Source organism: Peromyscus eremicus, chromosome 17 (assembly GCF_949786415.1).
Source record: "Peromyscus eremicus chromosome 17, PerEre_H2_v1, whole genome shotgun sequence".
In the NCBI taxonomy this organism is placed as follows: Eukaryota; Metazoa; Chordata; class Mammalia; order Rodentia; family Cricetidae; genus Peromyscus; species Peromyscus eremicus.
The window spans coordinates 58,588,961-58,605,075 of record NC_081433.1 but is presented as its reverse complement, the minus strand read 5'-3'; the positions used below and the strand labels follow the sequence as shown (position 1 = coordinate 58,605,075).

General features: G+C 51.6%; 1 protein-coding gene across 1 annotated transcript in view; it reads right to left on the bottom strand.

The window, feature by feature from the left end:
- Sin3b (SIN3 transcription regulator family member B) overlaps positions 1-12,547 on the bottom strand; it is a 37,339-nt gene extending 24,792 nt beyond the window's left edge. The window contains 5 exon segments of the mRNA XM_059244638.1: positions 1,954-2,097; positions 4,315-4,512; positions 9,926-10,079; positions 11,705-11,811; positions 12,411-12,547. Coding sequence (XP_059100621.1) covers positions 1,954-2,097; positions 4,315-4,512; positions 9,926-10,079; positions 11,705-11,811; positions 12,411-12,509 — 702 coding nt within the window. The 5' untranslated portion in view covers positions 12,510-12,547.
- Positions 12,548-16,115: the final 3,568 nt, after the last annotated feature.

The following is a 16,115-nucleotide window of genomic DNA, read 5'->3' as shown; positions in this document are numbered from 1 at the left end:
TGGGCAGTGGTGGCGCACGCCTTTAATCCCAGCACTCGGGAGGCAGAGCCAGGCAGATCTCTGTGAGTTCAAGGCCAGCCTGGGCTACCAAGTGAGTTCCAGGAAAGGCGCAAAGCTACACAGAGAAACCCTGTCTCGAAAAACCAAAAAAAAAAAAAAAAAAAAAAAAAAAAAAATGACCCAGGAGTAGTAAGTGACCCATGACAGTGATTGCAGAACTCAGGAGCCTAGGCAGAAGGGTCATGTGATGAATGAAGACAAGTCTGCACTACACTAAGACCCAGTCTCAAAGAGAAAACAAAGAAACCATACTCAACAATCAGGGGTCTCGAAAGCTGGAGCAGTTCTGACAAGGAAGAAGGAGGTGGAGGGCACGAGCTTCCTGCTCTTGAACCCCCGTCAAAGGCTGGAGTGCCAATGCCAGGCTAGCCTGAGAACATACAGACCAACAGATGGCAACCCAGTTGTCACAAGCACCCACATATACGGTGACATTGTCAACATGGTGCCAAGCATGGTAGCCCTTCTACAGCTGTGCTGGACAAGGAGATCTGAAACTGGACCCACCTCACGCCCCACATACAAAATGCAGCTCAAGTTTAAAACTGTAAGAAAACAGGGGGAACCTCATGACCTCAACTGTGCAATAGCTTCTAAAGCTTAATACTAAGAGTGATGTGAAAAAAAAATTAAAAGACTGTGCGTCAAAAACATGACCAAGTAGAGAAAAGATGACAGGAGACAGAGGTGTGAATCTGCAGATCAAACATCTAGGAAGCTCGTGGGTGCACAACAAGGACTCACTCAGCTGCGGCTGCAGACAGACGGCTCAGCGGTTACAGCACCAAGCATTGGCTGCTCTTACAGAGGACCTGGGTTCAGGTCCCACCACCCACATGGCAGCTCACAACCGCCCGTTACTCCAGTTCCAGGGGATCTGATGCCCTCTTCTGGCCTCCATGGGCACCTGCATCTGTGTGATGCACATAAACTCTCACAGACAAAACATGCACATACATAAAGAGCAATGAATTAACACATCTTAACAGCCAGTACACAGACATGATACAATGGGGGATGCAGTCACAGGCAAGACACATCCCACCCGACAGTTGTCCAACAGTTAAAAAACAAAGTGGACATGGGCAAACAAAGCCACTGATGCGGGAAATACTTTCTAAGTTCTTCAGAAAGTTCAATGGAACTGCCATGTGATCTGGGAAGCCCATGGAGGCGCAGATGAGTGATGGGCCTAGAGCTGCCGTCTGACTTGTACAAGTCGGTTCATGGTGGCATCACTCCCAACAGCATCAAGGCAAACCACCCCATGTCCACAACATGAGAGGATGAAATGGACAAGACCACCCTCAGGAACATGATTACTCAGCCATCAACAAGCAGGAGGGAACACTAACAAAGGCTAAATGCAGACCAATCTCAAAAGACATGACATTGTCACAAGGCCTCAGACCAGTGACCAATGTCCAGAGCAGGCAAATCCAGATAGGAAGCAGATCAGAGGCTGGGGGATCGATGGGGTGACCTCAAATTCAGAGACTGCCTGCCTTTGCCTCTGAGTGCTGGGATTAAAAGCATATGCCACCACACCTAGCTCAGGATTATATACTTTAAAGAGAATTTTATGGTTCATGAATTTCATCTCTACTTTTCAAAAGACTAGCACGCATAAGAAAAAGAGGAGGCGGCAGCGGAGGCACCTTGGCAGGCCTCAGGCCACAGCTACGAAAGAAATCCAAGTGCGTCTGGTCCTGGGCCAAAGCCCTCCTCACCTACTTCTGCAAGTCTGGGACCACAGTCCTCACACTGGCTCCATCTCCATGTGAAGAAAGGTTCCTCCTCCCCCACAGTACTGCAGCCAGTGTATAGGACACGATGTCAGACTCCAGCTCCCCATGCATCTTGTGGGCAGGATCCTGGGCACTTGACACTCACCAGGGACCGCTTTGCCTCGGGCAGGAACTGTCCGAACTCCGACAGCAGGTCCTCCTGACCACGGAAGAGATTGGCCACCTCTGTGAAGACCTCCTCCTCGGACATGCCACGGAATGGACGACCCTTAGTGTGAAGCTGTTCCTTCTGCAAGTGGTTAGAACAAAGGAGGCTGAAGCAGGGCACCAGTGTAGGTGTGGGCAGCTTTGCAGACATCAGCTCTGTGTCTACACTGCCAGGGTATTCTGCTCTCAGTGGCCTGAGCCCTTCCGTCCTGGGAGGGGAGTTATGAGGGCTGCAGGGCAATGGAAGAGTAGGCACCAAGTAAGAGGGAAATTTGGTGCCCTTCAAAAGAGGGAGTCAGGCCTGCTGGATCAGGGGACAGGTGAGTAGCAAAGAGGGGGCTCCTGGTGGTCACTGGACTGAGGGAGAGCTGAGGTGAGGGAGAGCTGAGGGAGGCCTGGAGCTGAAGGCAAAAGCACTGACCGAGAATGGCGGTGGAGATGTAGAATCCAGGTGACCTTTCATTACTGAAAACTGAGGCAGGTGGTTTGTCAGTTTCAGGCCAGGTTGAGATACTGGGTTTTTGTGTTTGTTTGTTTGGGTTTTTGAGACAGGGTTTCTCTGTATAGCTCTAGCTACCCTGGAACTCTTTTTGGAGACCAGGCTGGCCTCAAACTCACAGAGATCCACCTGCCTCTGCCTCCCAAGTGCTGGGACTAAAGATGTGCACCACCACACCTGGCTGAGATACTGTTCTTAAAAAAAAGGAAGGAAGGAAGGAAGGAAGGAAGGAAGGAAGGAAGGAAGGAAGGAAGAAAAAAAGAAAAAGAACTTTAGCTAGAAATATGCCACCTTATACTCAATGTCATGGTTCAGAACACAGTGCCGGGCCCACAACATGACAGCAGACACTGTAGCTCACTGCCCACTTCAGGAAGGGAAGTTGTTTCGTTTGGGTTTTTGGTTTTCTGCATAGTGCTAGGAATAAACTCAAGAAGTCCTTGAGCGGCACCGTCAGACCCCAAGCAAAGTAGTTAAGTCTTGGCACCTACAGATCCTATAAGGAGAAACAACCCTGAGCCCCTGATGTTCTGGACTCGGGTCAGACTCCCCGCCTGTAAGAGAAGAGAACAGTGCCCCAACTGCTCTTGTTGGTTTTGAGGATCTCACAGTGGCTCAGGAGGTTCATGGAGCAGTCCAGGCTGCCCTTGGACTTACAGCAATCCTCCTGCCTCAGACTTCTGAATTCTGGGATGAAAGTGCGTACCACTACATCTGGCTTCAAACCACTGTTTAAAAAACACAACTTAGGGACAGGCAAGACGGCTCAGCAGGCAGGTGTGGTAACCCTGATAAGACAACAAACTGGAAAGAGTGACAAGTGAGCATGGTCACCTCTCTTGCCCCGATAAGCAGACAAAGCTGAGGTTCTAAATAGAGGCTGATCTCACAGCAGAAATTGATGGAGTGTACATGCTGTGGCTGGCACTCTGGGCATGTCCTCTGCTGCCACCAAGCTTCCTTAAACTAGTACATAGGCCTCTGCAGGGTCATCACACAGGATAGCTAAGGGGTCACTCGTGTTTGCTTGTGTTAGGTAACACTGTTGTCTGGTGGCTAACTGTACCCAGCTGGCTGGTGTGCCCTCAAGAACGCAAAACTACACCAGCGCCCACATCTACGTCCTCCCTAGAAGCGCTGCTATGCTGAAAGCCACAATGTCACTGCCTGAGGTTTCTACATCTACATAACTCAAGCTGCTTCTCCATCACACACTGATGAAGCCTGTGCTATCAAATGGGGACTATCATTGGGGTTCTCCAAGTTCATGGAGAACCTAGGCTAGTTCTGATAGTGAACATGTATGCTGAAGAATCTTATTTATCTGTGCAACTTTGTGTTGTGTAGAGTTGGGGACATAGCCTGCCATATTTTAAGTGTTAGCTGTTGAGCTATGCCATATTTTAAGTGTTAGCTGTTGAGCTAGATCAGAAAGTTTCCTTTGTAAGAATCCGGGCTGTGCACTTCGACCCCTGGACCTTCGTACAGGCTGTCCCCAGCCTTCTTTCTCCCTGCTACTGTACCAAGGGTTGGCAGTAGCTGGCTTACACACCTCTCAACACACACCCCCTCCCTTTCCATCCCAACCTACTTCTGACTCCCTCAGAACTAGACTGAACAGGGGTGTGTGTATGTGTGTGTCCTAACTGAGGAAAGCTACCTAGAGTCTCTGGCAGGAGTGTGACTTGCAGCAAATGTCTGGCCAGCTTGTGAGGCCCTGGTCTTCACTCTTAGCTCCTAAATGCCAGACAATACCAGGTGAAGCCAGGCCCCAGGTGCTATGGGGGGGCTGGGCCTTACCTGGTAGGTGTGAAGGATCTCTAGGAAGGACCTGTAGATCTCAGGGTGGTCCAGAAAGCGGGTCTTGATCTTGTTCACATAGCTGATAGCGTTGTTGAACTCCACAGAGTCCGACTCCAGGGGCACCTGGCCTCTGTCCTCCTTGTAGGACATCTGCTTGAAGTCCTCGCCACAGTCACCATGGCTATGGGAGTTCTCCTGCAGAACACAGGCAGTGAGTGGCATGGGGTGGTCAGAGGACAGTGAATTGTCACTGCATGCTGACAAGCATTGCTTCTGTAACACCCTGAGGATCCATAGGAACAAAGTACTTCCTCCCTCTGGAGTCTCCCCAGGTCTCCAGGTCTCCCGTGCCTGGAACGGCAGTTTCAAACAAGGCCCACTCCTATACTCCAAAGACTGGATCTCCCTATGCAGCCTGGCTTCAACTCTGCCCAACCTCCTGCCTCAGCCTCCCCAGAGCTGGAATAGAGGTTTGCTTTCTACTCTTAAGAGATGCGCACACAGGGGAAAAGTCACAAATCCTGGAAGCTGAACCTTGTTGGAGCTATGTGTGGGGCTATGTGTGATGTCCCCATCTTAGCAAGACTATTCTCAAGTGGAACAGCGGTAGTTGGCTTCGAGGGACCATCTCAGTTGCCTGTACATCTAGCCACAGCTGGCTCAGGGGATTCTTACAACAGGGCCTCTGAGTGCTAAGCCCCAGGACAACTCAAGTGATAGACATCAGTCACCAGGGCCAAACAATGAAAAGCATCTTACCTGTGCCTATTTTTCTCCAGCTATAAACAGAAACATGTATTTCTCATCTCTATGGAATCCTGCTTTGCAAGAACTAGCATCCTGGTGTTTGGTTTTCTGGCAGTTCTAGGGGTGGAACCTGAGGCCTTAAGTCCAGGCGGGTACTTGACTGGAGCTGTAGCCAGAGTTTCCAGGAACCATCCTACCCTTCTGCATTGGTCACTGTCACTACAATTCAGCCCGAGGTTCTAGTTGGATACCATGCTCACCACGACCTTCCAGAACCTTCTGGAGTGACTCTAAACACCTTTCCTGTTTTCCCCAGCAGCTCTGCCCTCCTCTGGGCAGGAGGCACACATATGGCACCTGAATGGTTTCTGAACAGATCATTTTCCTCAAGAGGCTGGGGGTGCCAGCAGCAAGAGGTTTGGGTTCCTGAGCAAAGGGTTGTGCTGCACCCTCAACACCCTCAACACTTCTTAAAAGAATGCCCGCACTCAGGAGGCAGAGGCAGGCAGATCTCTGTGAGTTCAAGGCCAGCCTGGTCTACAGAGTGAGTTCCAGGACAGCCAGGGCTACACAGAGAAACCCTGCCTGGAAAAAACAAAGAATGCCAGCCAAATTTAATTAGTGCCCACCCAAATGGCCTCATCTGGTCCATGTTTACTCAGTCAAGGCCCCATCTCCAAATAGTAGCCCCTTAGTATCCAAGTGGGCCAGGTTCCAGGACCCTCCTCCACAGATTTCCAACGCAGCCGAGCATCACACAGATGTGCACAGCCCCCACAAGCACTCACCATCTCCAGGCACTTATAACACCAGGCACACTGTCAACAGTCCACACCTTGTGGACTAGGGAATGACAATCACATTCAACCCAAGCATAGGCTGGGGTGTGGCTCAGATACAGAGGATGCATGGTGTGTGTGCGCACGCGCACACACACACACACACACACACACACACACACACACACACACCCTCAGCCTGGGCAAGGACCAGGTTCCATCCCCACCACCCTAAGTCAGTATGCTCAGCACACATGTATGTTCTCTGAAATGTCTGAATGTGGTGAATCTGCAGGTGCAGAACTCAAGGATCAGAGGCCAACTAGTGGTGTTCTCAGGTACTAACTAGGGCTGAACTTCAAGAGACAAGCAGGAGACACACAACTGTGCTGGCGACGAAAGTGCTCAAAGCCAAAGCTGAGGACACAGACACCAACTGCAAATGTGAGCCAAGGCTCTCAGGAACCCACCTGCCCACCTTCAAGGTCTCAGGGGCCTGGGTTTGCCCTTGGCAAGACTTGGGTCTCCCCAGCCACTTACGGACACGCTCCAGCACTGTATGGTTCCTCTGGTCCCCTGAATAAGCCAATACGGCATGACAGAGAGCCAGCTCTCTGGCTGGGGACTCTGCAGAAGGCACTAGACGGTGAGTGAGAACAGTTACTATGGCAACAGCCTTCAGCTCCTCAATAATCCAACAGAGAATTTCCCTACAGCCCAGCAACTGCAATCCCACAAAGCAGATCTACAAAACCAGAAAGACTCACACACCAACATTCAATGATGCACAATTCACGAAAGCCAACAAAAAGTAGAAACAACTCATCCACCAGATGAATGAACAAAACATGGTCTATCCAGTGGAACATTACTCAGCCAAGAAAAACAAACAAACAAAACAAACAACACTGGCACATACTATGATGTGAGTGACTGACACAAGGCAGACACAAAAAAGCCACCACATATAATTACATTTATGTCAAATGCCCACAACAGGTCATGTACAGAAAGCAGATGAATGGTTAGTAGGACCTGTTTCTGGGGTGATGGAATGTTCTGGAATTAGTGGTTAGGATTGTACAGCTGTAATACAATTTTCTAATGTAATCTTTGGAAAATAAAAAAAAAAAACACTACAGAGCCTACACACCGCAGCAGACAGGCCCTGCTGGGGACTTCCTACAACCGCCCCATCCTCTCTCTTTCCCTGCTTGCACTTAGGACCCTCTTCCCCTTGGTGTGAATGTTAAGACAGCTGGTACTCACTGTGCCCCACATCTGCCCAAGAACCACGTGGCTCTTCTGGATGTTCAGGAGCCTAAATGAGCAAGTCACCAGCCCGAGCTGCCAGGGCCTGTGGCCTCTGCCTCGGAACCAACCTCCACCTCACCGTGGGAAGGGCCAGGCTGGGTTGGGCCAGGCTGGGTCATACACAATTTACCTCACTGACCTACTCCTGGGCCCTGGCCTCCAAGGTATGGGTCCTCTCCAACCTCTTGGGCCTCTGGACTCACCTGGTTGATCCTGACCCAGCAGCAGGAGTCTTCCTAGACATTCCATGTCCTGCAAGCCTACCTCTTGGCTCCCCTCCAGCCGGGTTCTACTTCACAGACAACCCTCCTAATGGCCCATTGCCCCAAGGGCCTTCCTCCTCCCTACTTGGACCCACCCCTCACAAAGTCCCTGCTATCAACTGTCTCTCATTGAGAGTCCCACACCCCAAATTACACTGAGGGCCCAGCTCCAAGGAAGGGGTAGTTCAGAAATAATCAGACATACCTAGCCTCTCCAAACACGGTAGCAAAGGGCCTCCTGCCGGTCCCCTCAAAGAGGACCTAGGGAGCTATGTGTCCTGTCCTCACCTGTCCACTGACATCCGGTTGCCCATTCCTCCCTTGACACAGCTCAGTGGCAGAGAAGCAATTAGGGAGGGCCCATGTAAGGGTTCTGTCTCCTCTGAAGAGCTTGGTCAGGACGCACAAACACAGGAACACACACTTCTCACAGCTGTGAGGGCCAGTGGGGGCTGAGGCAACATCTCCCAAGAAGCTAACTCAGGGAGAGGCAACAGCAGATCACTGTTTTCCAAGCCTCCTGCTTGTGGTGTGGCCTGGCTATCTATTCCCTCCCTTCACAGAGGCAGTTAAGTAAGAGTCTTACTCTGTAGCCCAGGCTGGCTTTGAACTCACAGCAAATCTTCTGGCTCCTGAGTGCTGGAAGGACACCCCCAATCTCAGTACTCAGCCCTGCTCGCCCCTCAAGCCCTGTTGTCAACGGGGGCCCTGGTGCTCTCCCTGGCACTTTCAGCTGCTACAGGAAGGGCCCTGGTGTCCCTGGCATTGGGAAGGGAGAGGCCCTGGGTGCTACACCAGATGCCAGAGTGCCAAACTCCTCACAAGAAGGAATGAGGCCCAGGAACCCCACCACAGGAACCCCAATAGGTGGGGACTCCCTCAGCACCTTTCTCAGCACAGAAGGGGACAGTGCTCGTCTGTGGTTGCCAGACCAAACTAATGAAAGGGAAAAGGGAAAGCACAGCACAACACAACACAACGCTGCATTTCAAAACAGTGAAATTAGGATGCAGAGGCAGCAGGTGCCTATCATTTCAGCACTCTGGAAGCTGAAGCAGGGGAATGTCAAGTCCCAGGGCCAGCCTGGGCTACAGAGACCATGTCTCTAGTAAGGAAAACAGCAAAGACAGAAAACTGAGAGGACTGAAATCAGCAGGTGCTGACGTGTAGGAACCTGTAAGCTCTCCTGCTGTGATGGTATCTCAAAGGCTCCAGGAATCCTGAAGGAGATCTCCTGTGAACCTTCAGAAAGCAGGAAACACCTGGATCAGAATCAGGGCTGAGCACTAACAGGCCACCACTGTCACCAAGACCAAGGAGCTCCAGAGTACCCTGAGGGAATGTGACTCAAGACTGGCAGAGGTACCCTGCTCATGGGTCTAAGACCGTCTCTGTCATCCTTTCTATAAGTCACTGTGGCCCCTTGGTCACCTAAGCTGCCTACAAGGGAAACAAAACTGCTGCTGGCTTCACTATCTGTCCAGAGCCCCATACGACGCATAGGGGACAGCCTAGCCCCGTGACTCACTCTGCTCCCTGCAGCTTTCTAGGGAGTGGCACCGACATTCAGACAACACACACACTCCAGGAACTGCTCCTGGCTCTCCACAAAGCTCACGCTGCTTCACAGCTCAGCCACACAAGTTCCAGCAGTTATTCCTGCTACGGCTTTTGTGGCCATGGGGCCTGGATTCCAGGTACAGGTGGGAAATGAAAACTCTTGAGAACTCAGTAGCATGTGCTTCTAAGGTCCCTCTGAAAACTAGCCAGGGCTTCTAGGCTTCAGGAGGCTGATGGGCAGGACCAGCAGAACTTACACAGGAGCCACTCAGAGACCTGCCAGGGCCACATCACCTTACCAGAGTCCCTCTCCAACTTTACTGAAAGCCTGTTGTGGTGGCAAACATCTGTCATCCTAGCATTTGGAGGGCTGAGGCACAATGATGAATTTCAGACCTGTCAATGGCGGAGTGGGGGAACCACAGACAGAGGCTGCAGAGCCCAAGCCTGGGCTGAGGAGGGAACCTATGGCAATTCCATGAAGTGACAGAAAACAAAATTATTCCCATGCACACAGCTGAACCACTTGGTTTTATTGGTGACCTGAATGAAAGCCATCAGATCCCACTGTATACTTTGGCCTGGTAGACGTATGGGGAAAGCCCTAAAGCCAGACCTCAGCAAACCAGTGATAGAGTGACTCTAACCATAAAATTCTCCTTGACTCCATCACCACCCCCATATACCCACCCTAAAATGCTGGGGACGGAACCCAGGGCTCTGTCCATGCCAAGAGTTCTCCCCCACACTGAACCACATCCCCAGCCACTACACTCACTTGGGGATGCAGAGGCTGCCTCTGTGTTTCTACCTTGACTTGGACTAGAAGCAACTAGAGAACCTAGAACAGGCTGTACAAAGGCTTCCAGCAATATCACAACATGCGTGGCTGTGCTCCCTGTGGGGATGACTCTCGAGGTCCACATCAAGTCAAATAAAGCCTACCTGGCTGGTCAAAGGTGACTGGATGTTCAACTTGCCGTTCTTGGGAATGTCTATGCGGTACCCGAGCGGGAGGAAAGCGTTAAACCCCACAATGAGGTCAGGGTGCTCATGGAAGAGCTGGGACACGCGCCTGATCACTCCAGGGGTGTCGATGCTGGAAAAAAGAATGCAAGTGAGCATGAGTCCTGGAAGCAAACCTGAAAAACCCATTCTCAAACGCCCACGAGGTCACCACAGCCAGGCTAAAGGGAGGACAAAGACTCCTAAAACGGGTCCCACCATGTTCTTGATTTGTGTGTGCCGTCGTTCCCCACCCCCACAGCTCCACCCCCGTTTGAGACAGGGTTTCTCTGTGTAGCCCTAGCTGTCTTGGAACTTTCTAAGACCAGGCTGGCCAAGAACAAGAGATTTGTCTGCCTCTGCCTGGGCTAAAGGCATGCACCACCATATCCCACTTTAAAAAAAAAAAAAAAAAGGAACCACAATGTGAGACCATCTGTGACTCCTAAGCCACCCGAGCTCCTGGGCCCAGTTCTGAAAATGTCTGAGAATCAACAGAACGCCACAGTTCTCCAAGCAATGTGAGATATCCCCTAATAGTTCAAAAATCAGGGAAGAGTGAGGATACATCTTGGGGTTTTGCTTGTTTTCCAAGCAAATTTTGTGTAGTCCCAGCTGTCCTGGAATTCTTTGTAGACCAGGCTGACCTCGAACTCCAGAGATCCACCTGCCTCTGCCTCCCGAGTGCTGGGAGTAAAGGCATGCGCCACCACCGCCCAGCCATTTTGACTTTTTTTTTTTTAAACTGAAGAAGGCGAAGTGCTAACACCTCAAAAGCTAGGGGACTGGCAAGATGGGGAGACACAGGGAGGGTCATCTTCTGGCCTCAGTATCCTGAATATCCAGAAAACCAGCCTAGGCCTTTCACACTCCCTGAGAGCAGACAACGGCAGAGCAGTACCGAGACACGCAGGAAGCTGACTGACAGTGTGAGTTCTAGTCCCCTCACCTGTTACTAGGGTGAGTCCCTTACCTAAACCAAGCCACCCCCCCTAGAAAGTTCTCAAAGACACAGGCATAACTCAGAGACACCCCACTACACCTAACTGTTGTGCCTACAACAGTTCCTGTGTTTTATGTTCCTTAAATCCATAAAGGTGCCAAATTAGGAGACGCACCTTGTGAACAAGATTTAAGAAAAAATGGTGCACACACATACATAAACACCCCGACCATAAGTAACATTTTCTTGAAGTATTTACCAAAAACTTCCCCAAAAACTAACACTCAAAATTTGTACCTCCAACCTTCCATAAACAAAACTCTTTAAACATTTCAAAATTGTTAGGTGTAAGTTTACTTTTTGCATGTGGGCGTGTATCAGCTCAAGGGCAGGTCAGATGACCATTGCACAAGTCAGTTCTCTCCTACCATGAGGGTTCTGGGGCTGAAACGCAGGTGGTCAGGCTTGGAGGTAGGCAACTTTACCCTCTCACCGACTTCTGAAACACTTCAAATAGACTGCCCTCTGTCCAGGCCCGGATCTCTCCCATTCCCCAATTTCTGCCCTCCTACCAAGAATCCCCATCAACTCTTCAGTTACCTCATCCTGTGACTGTTTAGGATGCTTCCCGGCCCACCAAACCTATATGCAAGGTCACCAGCCTAAGGGCCGAGGTGTAGTTAGAATGGGGGGGGGGGGGAGAGAAGGAAAAGAAAGGGAGTGTTCATCCTTCATCCAGCCTACTGCCCCCGGGTGCAGAAGGCCCTGCAGGTTACCTCTGGCTTTTGAACTCCTTCATGATCTCCAGGAAGCCATTGTAGGTGGCAGGGTCGCTGCCAAAGCGGATCTTCACCTGGTCGAGGTAGGTGAGTGCGTCCTCCACCTGCGAAAAAGAACGAGACGGCTGCGGGTGGGCAGGGGTCGCATAATGCTGAGACCGTGGGATGGAAGGCCAGGGACAGAGAAAGGGTGGCGCGGGGCTGTATAGGGCCTCGAGGGTAACTGCGGGGTTCCGGGGAGGGCCGACGAAGAATACCGAGGGCCAGCGGCCAGTCCCGAGGGGCCTCGGAGACCCGAGGAGTTCCGGGTTGAACCGAGGACCGGCGGGGAGGACCGAAGGGTCTCGGGGACGCGGCGAAGTCCCCTGGAAAACCGAGGGGCGGCGAGAATAACTAAGGGCCACCGAGGAGGACCGGGGGGTTCCGGAGCGCACCGCGGGGTCCCGGGGATGACAGGGGCCGCGGAAATGACTGAGGGATGTCGAAAGGACCGCGGCATCTCCAGAAGGGTGGAGTTGTGGCGAGAAGGAATGAGGCGTTAGGGGGAAACCGAGGGGCCGCCGGGATGACCGAAGGATTCGGGGGAAGGGGTGTGAGGTCCCCGGGCCCCGGCTGCGCAGAGGAGGCCGAGGCGGGGCCGCACGGCGGGGCGCCGGCCTTCGGGGCTTCGGGTGCCCAGGAGGAAGCTAGGGGCGTCACTCACGTGCACCGGCAGCTTCTCGTGGCCTCCGGAGCCCGAACGACCCCAGCGGGAGCCACCGAACCCCCGGCCCGCGGAGCCTCCGCCGCCTGCGTGCGCCATGTTGGAAGTCAGAGCCGCGACTGCCCCGCCTCCGCCTGAGCCCAGGTCGCGCTTGCGCGGGCCCCGCCCCTAGAGGGTGGAGACTCGTGACGTCGTGATATGGGCGTGTTGGCACGAGGAACTCGCAGGAGGGGAGGGGCGGGGCTGCCCGAGGGGAGGGGGGCGGGCCGTTCTAAACGCGTCTCCCTTAGGGCTCTGTGGCGACCCGGAAACCCAAAGAATTTTTGCTTTATTTTGTTGAGGGGTGGGGGTGGGGAAAGTAATTTTTTTTAGCAAAGTTGGAAAACATTTCAAAACGCATTAATTTTATAAAATTCACATATCGTTGTTCAGGCTCGCTTGTCATCTCAGTACCAGGAAGGCTGAGGCTGGAGAATCACTGAGAGTTCCAACCCAGACTGGGCTACATAGTTAAGACCAAGTCTTAAAAGAAATTGACATTTAGATGTTGACATCATCTCAAAAACAGAGACCGTGATAGAACGAAAACAAGTCCACATACCTGTTGACCTGAAGAGAGATTTGTAAGGACCTGGTTCTTCTTGGAAAAAGTTTCTGGACTCCTATTCTGTGGGGTTGATGTGGCAGTGGGCTGTGGGTGAGCAGCACCCATTCTAAAGCCACGTGGGCTGAGTTGTTGCACTAGTGTGTGCCTGTGAGTGAGTGTGTGTGTGTGTGTGTAGGTAAGCTCGCTCCTGTATGTGCATACGGAGACCAGAGGTGGACATTGGTGTCTCCACTGGACAGGGTAGCCAGTGATCCCCGTCTCCAGCGCTGCATCGCTGGGCCAGAGCCAGCCAGTGTGGATGCTAGCAAGCCCCTTTCCCACTAAATCACCTCTCCAGTCCCATTTTCTTGATCCCATTCACAGCCTGGTTGGAGCCTGAACCATGCCACCGCTGCTTCCAAACTTATTTTTTATTTTTGTAGAGCAGGGGCTGGTGCCCAGGGCTTTGCACGGGCCCTGTGGAGCCACATTTCCAACCCTTCATGTTTTGAGGCCTTACTGGGTGGTAGCACAGGTTACTCTCCAACTGTCAATCTTGTAATTGTCCTGTCTTCACGTCCTGAGTGCCTGGAAGATGGGTGTGTCACCACTCAGCTCAAGATTTCTGTCTTCCCTTGTTCAGAGCTTTCGTAGGCTTGTGGCAAGACAAGTTCATGAGTATAGGTTTAAAGAGCAGATACACAAGGAGGTCCATCCCAGCCACTGATGTTAAAATAAAAAACAAGAAAAATACACCGTATCTACTTGCGGGTGAAGCTATTCATATACGTAATTCTTCCTGTACTTTCTTAGAGAAATGGCCCAGTTCATAAGTGTATCTGTGGCCAGGCATGGTAATGGGAGGCAGAGGCAGAAGGATGGGGGCGCTGACCAGCCCGCCTAACTGAACTAGTAATCTCCACACCAGGCAGAGACCCTGTCTCAAAAATAGGAAATGAGGTGGACCGCTTCGTGGTTAAGAGCACTTGTTGATCCTGCAGAACCCACATGGTGGTTCACAACTGCTTGTAACTCAGTGGTGGCATGGTTCAGGCTCCAACCCAGCTGTGAATGGGGTCTGACACCTTCATTAACCTCTGCAGGCACCGGGCACAGGTGGTGCACAGACATACACGCACATCAAACACTCGTATTCATAAAATAAAGGACTTTTAAACAAAACAGAAAGGTGAAAATCAATAGACCTCTGGCCCCCCACGTGTGTGTACATATATTACACACCCACATGCACATATGCCACACATACACACAATAAGGTAAACATAATGACACACTCTCTAGAGAACCAGCCACTGGAGACCCACATTCATCCTTCCCAGGCTTCTGCCCACCTGACCTAATTAACTCTGACCCTTTAGCTTCTGCCTCCGGCCAGTGTCTTCACACTGTGAGGACAGCACACGTCCTCGGCCGGCCCCTGGCCATATCCAAACTCCAGCACTCTCTGTACATGTCAAAGGTGATGGGGTATTATGTACATAGTTAAGACTTCAGATCCCAGCACTTGGGAGGCAGAGGCAGGCGATCTTAGTGAGTTTGAAGCCAGCCTGGTCTACAGAGTGAGCTCCAGGACAGTCAGGACTGTCACACAGAGAAACCCCCGTCTCAAAAAAAAAAAAAAAAAAAAAAAAAAAAGACCCCAGAAGAGTTGGTTTTCAGGCAGGCATGGTGGGCACCTGTCTTCCCAGCAGTTAGGAGGCAGTGACAGGATCCTCGGGAAAGCTGGCAGCTAAATGGCTGGACTGGCCAGCTCCAGGTTAAGAGGGTGTGCTAGACAGTTTTGTGTCAACACAATCTGAGAGTCATTTGGGAAGAGGGAACCTCAGTTGAGAAAATGCCTCCATCAGATTGGCCTGTGGGCAAGTCTGTGGGGACATTTTCATATGATGATTGATGCAGGGTGCTCCAGTCCACCGAGGGTGGTGCCAATCCTGGTCTGCTGGTCCTGCGGTTTTTAAGAAAGCCGGCTGAGCAAGCCATGGGGAGCAAGCCAGTAAGCAGCACCCCTCCGTGGCCTCTGGTTCTTGTCCTGACTCCCCTCAGTGATGGACTGTGATGTGGAACTGTGAGCTGAAGCCCTTTTCCTCCCCAAGCTGCTTCCGGTCGTGACGTTTCGTCACAGCAATAGATGTATATAGCAAGATATTCCGACTCAATACATAAGCGATCAGGGTAGACATCTAAGGTCAACCTTTGGCCTCCAAGTGAATATGCACATATATGCATGTGATCCCACGCACATGGGACTAAACATACAGACTAGAGAGAGGTTAAGTTGGGCATGGTGATGCCTGCCTATCATCCCAGTACAGCCTGGGCTACAGAGACGTGTCTCCAAACTACCACAGTACAGCCTGGGCTACAGAGACATGTCTCCAAACTACCACAGCAGCAAGAGAGAAGGTAGGAGAGTGCGCTGGGCAGGGGGGTCAGAGGCAGAACAGAGAAAATCAACCTGCTGGCTTTTGCTCCCAGAGACAGGCAGGTCCCTGGGAGCTGAGGTCTGGCCTTGAGCTGAAAACCCAGGGGAGCTGGCATCCTGTGAGACACTGAGCAGAACTGCTGACCCACAGGAGCAACCAGATAAAAACATGGTGGTGCTGGACAGATCTTGCAACAATTTGTTACTGAGCAACAAAGAACTAACTCAATCCCCAAGTCCTTGCCCCAGAAAGCGCCCTCCCAGGGTTCCCGCTGCTGTGAGAATGCTGAGTCAGAGCATTTGTTTATCAATCTCAAATCCAGCTCTCCCAGGAGCAAGGCCGACTGTGCAGAGCAGGAAGATAGGGGAGACAACACCACCCTGGAGCTTCCTCTCAGTGTGGCTGTGAAGGAGAAACTCATCCACACGCAAAAAAAAAAAAATCTAGGCCAGGCACCATGGCTTATGTCTCTAATGCTAGCACTTACGGAGACTGAGGCAGGAGACTCACCATGAGTTTCAGATTAGCCTGGGCTACATAATAACCTGTCTCTACAGCACCTGTCTCAAAACAACAACAATCTACTATAAAAAAGACTACAGCTTGAGACATAGAGATGCTTGCTGCCAGACCTGATGACATGAGATCAATCCTCTGGTCCTGCAAATTGTCCTC